Genomic DNA, 14,993 nt, shown 5'->3' with positions numbered 1-14,993 from the left:
CCTATTTGAAAATAGTAATCACTAACTTAAATTCCTTTGTGTTAAAAGCCTTTTATGTAGTAGGTATTATATGAAATTGCGCAGGCATGTAGATGAACGAGAGAACATCGTGACTGAGGAGGCACAGATATTACCACTGGAAACATTTTCTCCTTATAAACATAAATTCTCTATTCAAATCAAATTTTCTCACTCAAATCGGAATATTTTTCCAGACTAAACTCTTACAAACCCTGATTTATATAATCTATATATAAATATTAGGTCTTGGAATCTATACTAAAGAATCAATATAGAAAAATGCTATCAAATGGGCAGAGTATTTGCTAGGAACAAAACTAAAAAAAATTCATAAGATCATGTCACACTCTATCTTCCATTCCATTTTCTTCATTTACTCTATGTTTTGCCAGTCAGAGTACAAACCCCTTATTGGTTTCTTAGGTATACACGGGTGGACTCTCAAGTGACCCAATTCAAACCTAATTGTAAGACATGTTCTCCTTTCCTTCCTCTTTTCTTTACATCTCCTTTCTCTCTATTTCCTACCTTTATACTGTTTCCCAGATCAAAATGTTTTCACTATTGCACAAATATTGGATGATATTTCATCAACTGAAATTTTATTGGTAGAATAAGAAGCTTTTGCTATCAAACACACTCCTTTCCTTTGCTCCATTTTCTCTAAAAATAGTAACAGACTTAAAAACAATGGAAAATACATTGAATTTTAAAAATTCTCCTAAAAAGCCAATTCTGAATCTTAATCTTTAACTGAGAGGTAAAAAATCCTGGGAAATACTACACCAGAAGAATCATAAGAGATTGAAGTTAATGATATTTGACTGCATGAAGCATACTCTTTTGAAGAAAACAACATCCAGGTAAATATTTTAGTGTCTATTGAGCAATTCAAGATGTGTGTGAATGTTAAATTTACAACAGTAGTAATCATATACTACTGTAGTTATCATATATTACAGGGACAAGAATAACAGAGATTATTGATTATATTTTATGTAATTTTAAAAATAAACATTAGTTTTCAAAGGTATGTAAATTGATTACACTTTATATTTTAGTCAAAATCCTCAGGATGGTTATATCATTTTCTAGAAGACTTTTCCTTCCCTCTATATCATCACTTCAAAAATAAGATAAAAGGCAATGATTGGATATATCTCATTGATGATGAATAGTGGAAGCTTTTTCATTCAAGACTCCATTCTTTCATAGTTTTACTATTTTTTCTCCACATAAACATTTATTGTTAATGACCTCTCTAGTGGTTATGTTTCTAAGTAACATTCCTAAAATTTCTGCTAACCATATGAATATGTGTTTGCCAGAGTGTTATCTTTCATTTGTTCAGAAAACATTTTTTAAAGGAGGTTTTATTATAAATATTGTTTTGGATATTTTGTGTTACATACTGTTTTGTCTAAAACACTTATTTTCCATCTGGGGATTGCACCAGAATCTTATGCAGGCACAAGACAAAATATATGAAAAAATATTCAATATGTCTACTGTTTTTGTAAGACAAGTTAAAGGAGTAAATGTAGAGCAGATTATTGTGACTGGTAGAGATATATCGAGCCTAGAAGGAGAAAGCATTATGTTGGTGTTGCTTCTTACCAAAGGACTGATTTTACTTTTCTCTCTAATAAATTTCCCAAACATTTTGTCTTCTATTTAATAAATGAAAATTCTAAATTGGTTTGAAATGGCAATTGGTGATTCACTGAAAACTGAAGGAGATACAGAAATAGCAACATAAGAAGAAACAGATTGTGTGTCCTGTTTCAAATTTAAAAGCAAATTCAGCCCTGACGAACATTTAGGAAACCATGTACAACCATGACATTTTTCATAGATAAAATTTTCAGTTTCAAAAGACTGCTTTAAAAAATCCATTATTTAAGTTCACATAGTGTTCATTGCCATTCTGGAGGATGGTAGTAAACAAATAAGTTCCTGTTGTCATTTTTTTTTTTTGCCAAAGCAATAACAGTCTCTTTTATGTCACTAACTAAACTGACTCCCAAACAAAGAAGTAATTTAATGGATTCCCAAAGCATGTCAATCTAGATTAACCCTGTGACAGCTCTTCTTTATAGAGCATTTAATCTCTGGAATAATGAATTTCTGGCCAAGAAACTTATAAAAGAGATACTAATTGTAATATAAAGATTTACTTTTATTTCGGCCATGTTTGTTTACAAAATGGAGAAGGTATGGGCTTTGCAAGGTGAAGCTTTGCAAGGTGACAGACCTATGACACCTTGAGAAAGTTAATTTATCTAAAAGTTTCTCAGAATTTCATCCATAAAAGGGGATACATAAAACACTTACAGGGTTATGCTATAATATATGTAAAGTAGTTACCACAGCAAAATGGTTAAGAGCAAAGACACTGGAGGCAGACTGTGTCCTATGAGAGATATAAATCTTGTCAATTTTATTGATGACTGTATTTCCAGAATTTAAAATGGTTCCTAGCACATAGTATGTGCCCAATAAATATGTGTTGAATAAATGAAATCAGAGTATCCTGGTTTTGTCAGTTCTTGGTTATATAACTAAGGACAAGTGACTTACCTCTAAAAGCCCCAGTTTCCTAAAGTGAGAATTAAATGAGCATAGTATAAATGCTTAATATTAATATATTAGCTATTATTTTTAAGGTAACCTGAACACAGTCTGAAAAAAAGGAGGCACTCAATTTGTTGCAACTATTACCACTAATTTGAACTTATAATTAATATACTATCTATTTTAAAAGATAATATGAGGATGATGTTATGAGTTAAGGAAAGTACTGGTTATAAAAAGTACTATGTATTTGAAAGTCTTTTTAAAATTGCTAAACATGAAACATTGCTAATGCTTTAAAGCATGTTTAGAAAAGTGCATTCACTCACAATATAAAATTGTTATTTAAAAATACTTTCTTGGATATTCACTTTTTTTCCACTAAATATCATTGTAAAGGATAAAAGCAATCTGCATTTATCATTCATCAAAGAAAGCAGTTCTGAAGACTATGGGAAATGTATTTGACCTACGCTTTCAGTATTGAGAGTAACAACAACAAAACACACTCATCTTCTAAATGCAGACTTTGTCAAGTACTGAGACATTTAAAGTATTTTGCAACACCGAGTCAATCACTAATCATTTTAAAACATTAGTACATAGAAGACAAAAAATGAAATTACTTGTTACCTTAATTCAAAACACACAATGTTTATATGTGTGTGTGTGTGTGGGTGTGTGTGTGCGTGTATTTTTAAAATACATATTTAAACTGACTTTTCAGTGTAGGTAGAGTTCCCCTCTTCCACACAGAAATAAATATAGAAATATATATATATATATGATATAAATTTATATATAAAATATATATAAGTTTTATACACAGAACCACAGGGTCCTTCTCTTTGGTTTCATTTTCTGTTTTATCACATCTTCATTTCAGTTAAGTGTAATGGGAGACTTCCGTTACTCTAATTCTCACAATATTTGTACCAGAGGGAAGTTTTTACTGATGTCAGCTCTCTTTACCTCACAAATCTAATTTTCCTTCTCTTCTACTTTTCCTTTTGTCTGTTTTACTTCATTCTTTACATATTCTACCTTTCCTTTTTATCTTCTTTCTTTACCAGGACTTTGCTTCAGGAATGCAAACTTTTATATTACAAATTGTATATGTTTTATAAGTTTTTTGGCCAGGAATCCTGGGACACTTCCTGGGTTAGTCCCTAAGAAAGCCCTTAGTGTCCCACCATGCTCCCAGTTTTGCTCTACCTGAATGTTCCAAGGAGCTTTTACAGTAAACAATTTACTCACATAGGAATTCATTGTGATATCAACAGCAAAAGGCACTGACAGATCAAAGACAGTGGGTTCAAATGTTGATATTGTCAAATGTAGTGAGGAAGAGAAGGGGTATTCCAGAGCAAAGAGTGAAAACAGTCAGGAGAACATCAACGACAAGTGGGGGGAAAGTAAAGCAGAGTGAAATGTAGACAGAGAGAAAGGCAACTGCAGTGGGTTGTGATGGTGTGGAAATGAGGGACCAGATGAAAGAGACACTGAGCCTCCCAGCTCTGTGATACTTGAGCTCACACCGATTCTTGAGATTCAAAGTAACCTTTTTGAAGGAAGGAAAGATCCAGCTCAAACTGGTCGGGGAAGAAGGGTGGGGTGGGGATGCCTCCATTCTGTGGAATAACCTCTTTGCGGGGGAGGGGGGGGCTGCCTCCTACGTTAATCACCTTCCCATCACATTCCAGTCAGTGCTGACTCCAGGCTTCCACATTGTCCCCTGGCTGAGTCTACCTCAGTGTCAGTTGTCTCACCACAAAGGAACTGGTCTCCTCCTTTTTGTCCTAATTTTCCAAGTCAAACTATCTCTGCTCCTAACACTATCCATTCATCTTTCCTTGCAGCAAAAGGAAGAAGATAAATAAACAAAACTCTCTGCTTGTCTTTCAAAAGCCCCTGATCAAACAAAATGAAAACTAAGTTATCATTTCACAGGATTCACCAACTAACACCTACTTCCTTAGTAGGGTCAGGAGGCTTCTCACGGATCCCTAAAACAACCAAGGACTGGGTCTTTGTAATGACAGTCCTATACCTGGAAGGCATTATCTACATATTACCAACTATTTAAGTCTATGTTATTTCACCTTCCCTATGATGCCTCCTTTTACTATTTCAGTCTACGTTAAGCATGTTCTTCTCTGAATGGCATCACAAAATTCAGAAATCCTTTGTTAATACTTTACAACTATCTGTCTCTCTTCCCCAACTTGACAATAAATTTGAGAGCAGGGACAAATCTTTTAAATCTTTGAATTCTGGCACTGGATGATTGACTAGCGTGTTAATAGAATAATTTTGATAGATTCTCTTAAGTACTGCTGGAGTCTCGTCATTTACTATACATCATTAGCACAACTTCTGTCTTCCAAAGACCTTTTTCTTCACATTCCCAAAACCTAATATTATTAAAAGAAAAAAGTTTATTTTATAATCACAAAGAAAGAAGTTTTTATTACTGAATTATTGGAAATATTATAAGGAAATAGTTCTTTAATCAACTGGTCATGCTGGTGGTTTTTTTTATTACTTGCACATAGCCTTACTCGCCCTGTACTATATAATACAAACGTATATAGCATCCATCTGCTTGCTCTGAACACCAATTGTTTTGAACAATTGTGACCTCGCATCTAGAGTTTACATTTTGACTTCTGGTCTGTAATGGTTCCGTGCTTTGTTATGAATAACAAAATTGTGTTTTTAGATATAAATACTTTTGAGCATTTGAAACAATTATATGTGACTCTCCCAATTAATTGATAAAAGATATCTTTGGGTTATTCATGATAGCAATAAGAAATAATGTTAAGAGATTCTTTGTCTTTTTTTTTAAAGTTAAAAGATTTGTCAAAAGGTGAACTTACTCAACTTAATCTTTTCTTTCCTTTGGGACTTTTTTCCAACAAAACACTGCATTGCTCATCCATATTGGAGTCAAGCAGAGTGCCAAGTAATTACCTGATTATGTATTCCTTTGGCCACATGTTTCAAAGTTTCCACCTTCGCATGAGAATTAAATATTGGCATGTGGTAACATTTCAATTTCACAACTGAATTCTGCCTATGGAGATCTAAGTCACAAATCACTCCAGGTTGGGAAAAAGAATCTAGTTTTAACATTTTTTCTTGAATAATCAGAGTTTACATATTTTTATCCACTGTCAGCTCTGAAAACCTGTTTCTATTAATTTCTCTTTTTGAGGCTTATACAACTTTGAGGGAATAAGAGTTGTTATTCATTTATAATTTTTAGTTTTTACTCTCTTTAATGAACATTTTGATTGCTTTATGCACAATTTAATTTTGGGCTAAGATCAACTTAGGAGTTCATTTTTTAAAAAAGTTATTCTACTTCTAGAAGGTAAAGAAAAGCTAGATAGTATCAATAAAACGTATAAAAATTTCAGTTTGGGAAAATAGTCCCAAAGGAAAGAAACGATTGGGTTGAGTAAGTTTGACCAAGGAGTTCAGGATTAGCATTTTAGTTTTCCTGGCAAGTCATAAAAATGATAAGTGAAAATACAACAGAATTTAATAAAAATAAGTATGATAAATTATACAAAAACAAATGATTTTATTGACACCTGACCTTAGGGTCAAATGCTTAAGACATTTTGTGACCAGCAAGCATTTTGCTCTAACTGGCTGGATCCTATTAAATTGCTGAAAGCAATGGTGGATGTTTCTAACAATCTAATATGTGGGATTATTATCTCATTTGGACTACATGGACAACTTGGACAAGTAGTGTAAGCATTTCCCCATGATATGCAGACTATTTCTAATTCCATAATAACATCACATGGAGATTTGCCTTTTCAGTCATGATTATAACAAATTTTACAGTGAAACTGTTTAATTCATTCTTTGATTTATAGCTGTAATTTAGGATCCTTAACTGTGTTAAGGTACTATCCTATTATTCTCTAACAAAGAAGGAAGTTAATACCAAAAACATTCGTTATTTTATTCTGACCACAATCTCCATTTGACCACACATCTCCATTTGCTATATTATCTATATACCTCTATGACCTTTATGTCATAAAAAATGTTCAAAGAGATATGTGAAACTCACTCAATGAAGTAAACTTCACCCTTCTCTGTATAGGCCATTTCCCAGTTATCAGGCAATGGGTCTGATTCCTCATTCTCTTCAGGTTTAGTTGGTTTTACATCATCCTTCTGCTCCTTCAGTTCCTCAGGCTGACTGTACACTGGTGCAGGATAAGGCTGGGAGGGTGTCTCCCCTGAGGCACCTGCACTCTTATCTTCATGTTCACTGGATTCTACAAAAGAACAAGGGCATGAGGTTAGTTATTCCAGCCACAGTAACTTCTGAATGATTGTGGGAGTTTGCTGTACCAAGGAATAAGCTCTGTGAAGGCTAATGGGAAAAACATAATTGTAAAGAGCTCTGAAAATTATCGCTAGACCTATTTGAGTTCCCCTTTCATACATCATTCTTGTCTACCCTTCAACTAATTATTGCTGAATTGGAAGATCATTTCACAACACAGCTGTAGTAAGCAGAATAATGATCCCCTAAGAATGTCCATGTCCTACTCCCTGGACCATGTGAATGTTACCTCACATGGCAAAAGAGGATTTGCAGGTCTGATTAAATATTTAATTTGTGATTGGGATATTATCTTTGATGATTCAGATGGGTTCAATGTAATCACAAGGGTTTTTAAAAGTGTAAAAGAAAGCCAGAAGAGGAGGGTGAGAGAGAGAGATAGATGTGATTACTAAAGAATAGCCAAAGAGATGCACTGTTGCAGGCTTTGGATATAGAAGAAGGGGACAAACTACAAACAAGAAATGTGGGTGCCCTCTGAAAGTTGGCAAGGCAAGGGAATGGATTCTCCCTTAAAGCCTCCAGAAAGCAACACAGTCCTGCTGGCACCTTGATTTTAGCCCAGTGAGACCCATGTCAGACTTCTAACCTGCAGAACTATAAGATGATAAGTTTGCATTGTTTTAAGTCATCAAGTTTGTGGTAATTTGTTACAACAGCAATAGAAAAGTAATATAACAGAGCAAAAACTAAAAGATATACATACCTTAAGAGAAATAATGGCAGACTTGGCAGACAAAACCAAGAGTCCCAACATGTAAATAGTACTCCAGAATGAGGAAGAGGAACACATGGGGTAGAAATAATAATAAAAAAATAGAAGATAATTTACCAAAAGTAAAGAAACACTTCAGTCCGCAGATTTAAATTGTGCACTGAATCTGAGGTCATATTAATGAAGCACACCTAGGTGAAATTTCCAAACTCTGATGTTTAAAAAGCAACTTTAGCATCTTTTGCACTAAATAAATATGATTCCTTACAAAGAAAAGAGGAACAAAAGAACATTAGACCTTTCATCTGTGATACAATAAACTCAAAGACGATAGTAAAGTAACATCTGTAGTAACATTAGAAAAATAAATACAGCAGCCTAAGAACTTAACTTTGCCAAAATATTATTCTTCTATCTAGGCAAAGGAAAGCCACTTTCTGATTGCGTATTATCCATCCATGTATCTTACGTGGGGGCAACATTTGAGGAATTATTCTAACCGCATCATGATGATTGAATCAGAGCAGAGATCTTAAAATAGGGAAATGAAGAAAATAAAAATTAAAAAGAAATAAATCTTGCAAAATAAAGTTAAATGTAAATGGAAGATGGTTACATATCTGGAAATCTGTTGTATATGTTGAAGATAGATTCTTGAAAGAAAAGAAAAGTGTCGTATGAAAAACCTATTACCAGTGTCGTATGATAAAACCTTATCTTGGGAAATTTTCAGGGTCTAGAGGGTGGAAAAAAGTTAGAGAAATAAAGATGTTCTAAAGGAGGCAAATCAGAGAGTGGGTAAGCAAGATAATTTTAAAGGCTATTTATTCATGGGATGGGATCATTGGGCAAGTATTTTTGTCAAGATGTAGACTTCATTGCATAATGGGGATATTTTTGAAATACCCCTTAATGTATATTCTCTCTGAGCTATTCAAGTTTTTTTTCCTTCCTATTTAGCTTTTCTACCATTAAAGACAAACCATGAATCCAATTTGTCAAGGAAGAGCAGAGCAGTTACCAAGTAGAAAAAGAAACATTCTTGGGGTAAATAAGAAGATATAATTTAGAGGAATTTCCTGCAAGGTAAGATGGTGTTTGGGAGAGAAATTCAAAGAAGAAATGTTCAGACTTTAGAAACTGCCTGTTTCATTAAGGGATTCAGCACCACTATCTTTAGGTATTTTGGCATGGTGGTGGTAGGAAGAGGGAAACCACAGAAGGAGTCAAGGGAGACAAAGGCAAGGGGGCCTGTGAACACTTTAATTTAGAACTTTGAGAGGAATGTTTCCTACAGAGTGGCTTCAAATCTACACTGGGGGTAGGGTACGTCAGAGCAAAGAATTTATGGAATGACAACATTTGCAAATATTATTCCCAAGACTTCCCTGTGGTATGGACATCCAGAAGTCCAAGTGTGCTCTGATGAAAAATTTGCAAAGTAGCTGAGAGTAAAGGACCAATCAACCTGCAATGAAGGTCACTACGGTTTCCTCATAGCAGAAGGTGTAGTGGAGACAGCTTAACCCAGAAACTGGAAGGAAAGCACTACTGATATATAATATCAATATAAGGATAAGGCAGCCATCTTGAAAATGTAAAATTCTACAATCATTTGGGAATATAATAAAAAAGTTATTAATATTAAAAAAGTACACACAAGCAAACACACATATGCTTTGACTCCATAATCCCCCTTAGAGAATATATCTTCTACAAATAAAGCTGGTGGTTTGTAAGGATTGTTGAAAGTGATGGTGGATGTTTCTAGCAATCTAATTTAATATGTGGGATTATCTCATTTGGACTACACGGACAACTTGGACAAGTAGTGTAAGCATTTTCCCATGACATGTAGACTATTTCTAATTCAATATAATACTATTCATTGCAGAATTGTTTGTAGTAGCAAAACCCTGAAAATGATTTGAATGCCTATCAATGAGAATATGATTAAATAAACCGGGGTTATTATTACCATGGAAAACTACATAGTGTAAAAACAATGAATTAAATCTGTATCTATTGACCTGGAAAAGATGCTATTACTATTCAAAGAGTAATGCAAGTTGCAGAGTAATATATATTATTCCTACTTTTTAAATAAGCAAACACCAAGTTTTATATATATGTAATTTTATATATAACTATATGAGTATGAAAACAGAATGGAGGGACCTACAACAAATTTTCAAGTTTGATTACCTAAGGAGAGTAAATTTGGATGGGGGCAGGAGAATGTATCTTTATATATATTTGCATTGATTGGCTATCTATTATTTTTATAAATTCAAAAATTAATAAAGATAATTAAAAATAAGTAAATTAAAGTAGAATGTCATCTTCATCTCAATCAACTGCTTGGATCAATTTTTCCTCCATATTCATCAATCTCAGAAAACAATATTAAGATATCTTTATGGAATAGAAAACACAAGAACATTTCATAATCTTCCCTTGTTTTACCCTTAAAATGAAGATTTTATGAAAAGAATATGGCCCTTAGTGATGTATTCTTCTAGCTGATTTCTCATAGATTTGACCTTTGCAAACTGTAGGAAAGAAGCAGCGAGAGAAGGTACAATTGCTCCCTTTAAATTATTTTTGCTGTACCTTCTTATAATATGCAATCACCAATAGAAAAAGCACACTGTTCTCAGGTATTTCCAAAAGTCATGTTGCATTTGAAAAGTTCAGATGCAAGGTCATGCTCTGAACATATTCATTTATTCAATATTCATTTAATCAATATTTGTTAAGCATTCAATTGGTGTCAGGCGCTGAGGACAAAAGAGTGAACAAGAGAGGCACCATCCCTGCTCTAATGGAACTCAAAATATGTCAAGATGTATAGTCTTTAAACAATTTTAATGTGTTTAGTGCTACAAAAGGGAAAGACGAGATTTTATGCATATGCATTCACCTAATGTCATTTAAAGAGTCAAGAAAAGCCTTTTTTTTAATGAGCTATCAAATCTCAGACTTGAAAAGGGAGTTGAGAGACTTCTTTCAGAGGAAGGGAAAGAAGAAAGAAATAGAAAAACGCGGACTGGATTAGGCAAGGCCTTGGAAGGCATACTCAGAATTGGGGAGTGTATCCTGAGAGCGATAAGAAGGTATTAATGCCTCTTAATCAAGAGGATGATACAATTAGATTTTTATTCTCCACAAAGATCACTTTAACTATTCTGAGGTTTGAAAGTGGCAAGAGTAGATATTAACAGACCAGTGAGGAGTCATGGTTATGCTCCAGAGAAGAGATGATGGTGTCATGGGAATGGAAAGAAGTGGATTGAAATAATATTTAAAGTGTAGACTTGGTATGATTTTCATAAAAACTGGACAAATAAGGAAAAATAAGAAGTCCTGGTAAACACAGTGGGTGGCAAAGCTAGCTATTCACTGAGATAGCAAACATGAGAGGAGGAGCGGGACTCTGTGGCAGAGACTGTGTGTGTAGTTTTGGGCACACTGAGATAGAGGTCCATGCCAAATTCACAACGGAGATGTCATGTCAGATTGTTCTTGGCTAGAGAGAATCAACTTGAAAGACAACAAGGTATGACTAGATTGTGTTATAATTTAAGCCATAGGAGGGAATGAAATTGCCTAGAGAGACAGTGCAGCAAGTGGAAACAAGAATCCTTAGAACAGCTGTCTGAGGAACTCCAACATTTAGCAGTCAGTGAGAAAATGGTCAGGAAAGAGCGGCCAGAGAAGTAACAGGAAAACAATTTGACCTTCATGCCATAAAAGCCAAGCAAAGAGTAATAAGGAAGAAACACTTCACTGTGGCCCAAGCTTCTAAAGAGTCCAGCAAGATGAGGACATAAAATCTATTGAAATTAATGACATGGAAGTCAGTGGTGACATTAGCTACCAGTTGGGGTAGTAATTATAGTGGAATAGTGGGTGGGGAAGCCTGGTTAGAATGGATTAAAGAATGGATGAAAAGAAAATATAGAATATACTGACAGAAAATTCATTCAAGAAGCTTAGATATAAACAAGTAAACTTTTTCTTTGACTATGTAATACTGTTACATTTTCAAGGAAAATATAAGACTGCTCTTGAAGAAAAAAATCTAGAGTATTTGGGGATGTCTATAATTATATTTATTGGCCAGATATTACTGAGCTAAGTTCTCCCAGTTTATCTAACTCATTTGTTTATTCATTCACTTCTTTATTCTAATTTAATTGATCATTCATTACATTAACAAGCATGAATTTAATACCTACAACGTGCAAGACGCTTGACAAGAGCTTAATCAGGGAAAGAAAAAGAACTTTTAATCAGGCTATTGTGAATTAGGTTGAGAAGGAAGTAGTAAGTAGCACCTGCCTTCTGTTTTAACAAAATAAGATTTAAAAAATGAGTAAGGCAAATGAAGAACTGTAACATTCCCACAATGCCGACTATTCAAGACCAATCTAGGGAGGTAGTTTATGGTGAGAATCAAGGGTTTCTGCTGACACCCAGAACTAGGGCAATGTACCCACAGGAAGCCCTGAAGAAGGATAAGCTTCCCATGCAGGCACAGACCCTAGCCTCAGAAGAGCAATGGAGAGCATTACCAGAAGGAAAGAGATGTTGAGTCAACAGAGGGAGGGGGGGTGGGCGCCCCAAGACGATCCTTCTAAGATGTACCACTCAGATAAGTCACTCCAAGTGGAACGCAAATTAAGTACCCTCTTTGACATGCAAGACAACACGGTGGGAGTGGAGAGAAAGTTTACCCATCCCCCAAATCTGGGTAACTATATAGAGTACTATGATAAGGACTTATTAAGTGATGCGAAGTTACACAATAGAGTTTTACACAATTTTCTAGGGAGACAATATAGCACATGGAAATAAGAATACCTAAGATAGCTAATTGAGGAACTTCAATATTTAGCAGTCATTGAGAGAGGAAACTGACCTTATATTTCCTATGTTACTGGGGAAATATTAATTAATAAATTGATTAATTAATTAAACCTCTATTGAGACCCTACTAAATACCAGGAACAAGGCTAGGAAGTGGACAATCAGTGAAAATGTGGTCTAAATGGTATGTACTAACTTGGTATGGCTGTCATAACAAAACACCACAAACTGGATGGCTTAAGCAATAGAAATTTATTGTTTCACATTTCTGGAGACTAGAAATTCTAGATCAAAGGTTCAGCAGGGCCACGCTCCCTCTGAAGGTGCTGGACAAGGATCTGTTCCCAGCCTCTCTGCTAACTTCTTGGAGACCTTGGTTTGTGACAGCATAATTCCTGTCTTTACATGGTAAACTCCCTGTGGACCTGTCTGTGTCCCAATTTCCCCTTTTTAATTAGGACACCAGTCACACTGGATCAGAGGCCCACCCCATTCCAATATGACCTCATCTTAACTAAGTATATCTACAGTGATCTTATTTCCAAATAAGGTCACATTCTGAGATACTGGCGGTTTGGACTACAACATATGAATTTTGGGCCAGACACAATACAACTCATTACATGTTATATTAGGCGAGTTCATCTTACAACCCACGGAATCAATATTTACCATGTCTGGGATTATAGATTATTGTGTCGTGTTCATCATAATTGTTTCCCTGCTTAGTAGTAAGGAAAACAGAAGCTAACTTTACTACATTTCAGATAATATGATTATCTTTCTTTAGCATGTTGCTTAATTTTCTTTAAAACCAGATATGTTGAGTATTATATAAGTGATTGAGGAAGTAACCATTAAGAACAGAACGGACTTTTAAAAACCATATTTTTTAGCAATTTTAAGTCCCCAGCAAAATTAAGAGACATGTACAGAGATTTCCTTCCCATATGCTCCCTGCCCCCACACCACTACACATGCACACCCTTCCCCATTACTAATATCTCCCACCAGAGTGGTACATTTGTTACAACTAATGAACCCACGATGACGCGTCATTATCACCCAAAGACCGTAGTTTACATTAGGCTTCATTCATGGTGATGTACATTTTAAGGGTTTGGACAAATGTATAACGACATGTATCCATCATTATAATATCAGAGAGAGTTGTTTCACCGCCCTAAAAACCCTTTGTTTTCTGCCTATTTATCTGTCTCTCCTCTCTAACTCCAGGCAATCACTGATGTTTTCACTTTTTCCATGTTTTTGTCTTTTCCAGAATGTCATGTGGTATAAAGCCTTTTCAGAGTGGCTTCTTTCACTTAGTAATATGCATTTAAGTTTACTTGATGTCTTTAATGGCTTTATAGCTCATTCATTTTTAGGACTGAATAATATTCTATTGTCAGAATGTACCACCAGAACAGACTTTTTGTAATAAAGGATGGGAAAGAACCAATTTTACATGCTAACCAAAGGTGCATATGTAGATATTCTTGCTGGCGCTCCATTCCTCACATGAAGTTCAGCTTAGAAATATATGTTTGCCAATATATCCTTACACAAATCTCATATATGTCAGATCTGTAGTTTGTGAAGACCTAAACCGTTTTAATTCTGATTAAGGAGAAGGAGCCAAATAACCATGCACGTATTTTACTTTTATAGCTCTCTGAAGCTATTTCTTGATTAGGGAGTGGTCATGTAGAATTGTCATAGTTGACTTCCAAGAGACACTTCTCAGCATGTTAAATCTAAACATGAAAATGTATGTATATGTAAATGTAATTTTTCCCTAAATTGCTTGCTGCTGAAGTGAACAGACTTTATCAAACACTGGCATTTTTTGGACCTTTGCATTTTACATTCTAAGTTGCTTAGATGCCTTGCAAACCACTAACAATACAAACAAAGAATATGTCAAAAAGAAGAAACCTCTTTTTAAAGAATGGTGATGGTGAAAATATGAGATGTGATCACAAAATATGGTGAATGCTGCTGCTGAGTGCCATCCAATGCAAAGGCAGGGATCTTCAATATGGGAAGTAGCACAATGAACCTTAGTAACAGTGTGTGACAAGTTTCAACTTGTTCGGTGCCGTCAGTCGGGTGTGAGCTACGGTTGAGAGAAGGTGTGTTTTAAAGTGTGCCGTAAATCATCCTCCATCATGACAATGCTCCGTGTTGCACATCACTTCTGGCATATGGCAATTTCTGTCAAATAAAAACATTATGGTGTGTCCTCATCCACCTTATTCACCAGATCTGGTACTATGTGACTTCTGGCTCTTCCACAAAGTCAAAATGACCATGTAAGGTAAATATTTTGAATCGATTCAGGACATTGAGGCCGCCATGACAGCGCAACTAAAGATATTCATGAAAGAGGACTGCTTCAGAAAGTGGCAAGAACAATGGGATAAGTGTGTT

General features: G+C 34.9%; 1 protein-coding gene across 4 annotated transcripts in view; it reads right to left on the bottom strand.

The window, feature by feature from the left end:
• MAGI2 (membrane associated guanylate kinase, WW and PDZ domain containing 2) overlaps window positions 1–14,993 on the bottom strand; it is a 1,330,546-nt gene that overhangs the window by 433,102 nt on the left and 882,451 nt on the right. For all 4 annotated transcript variants that reach the window (XM_081079965.1, XM_081079966.1, XM_081079968.1 and 1 more), the window contains one exon: window positions 6,692–6,902. In XM_081079965.1, coding sequence (XP_080936091.1) covers window positions 6,692–6,902 — 211 coding nt within the window. The remainder of the gene's footprint in view (window positions 1–6,691; window positions 6,903–14,993) is intronic.

Source organism: Rhinolophus hipposideros, assembly GCF_964194185.1.
Source record: "Rhinolophus hipposideros genome assembly, chromosome: 18".
NCBI classification, from domain to species: domain Eukaryota; kingdom Metazoa; phylum Chordata; class Mammalia; order Chiroptera; family Rhinolophidae; genus Rhinolophus; species Rhinolophus hipposideros.
The sequence above is the reverse complement of the archived record's forward strand: the minus strand, read 5'-3'. Positions and strand labels throughout refer to the sequence as shown.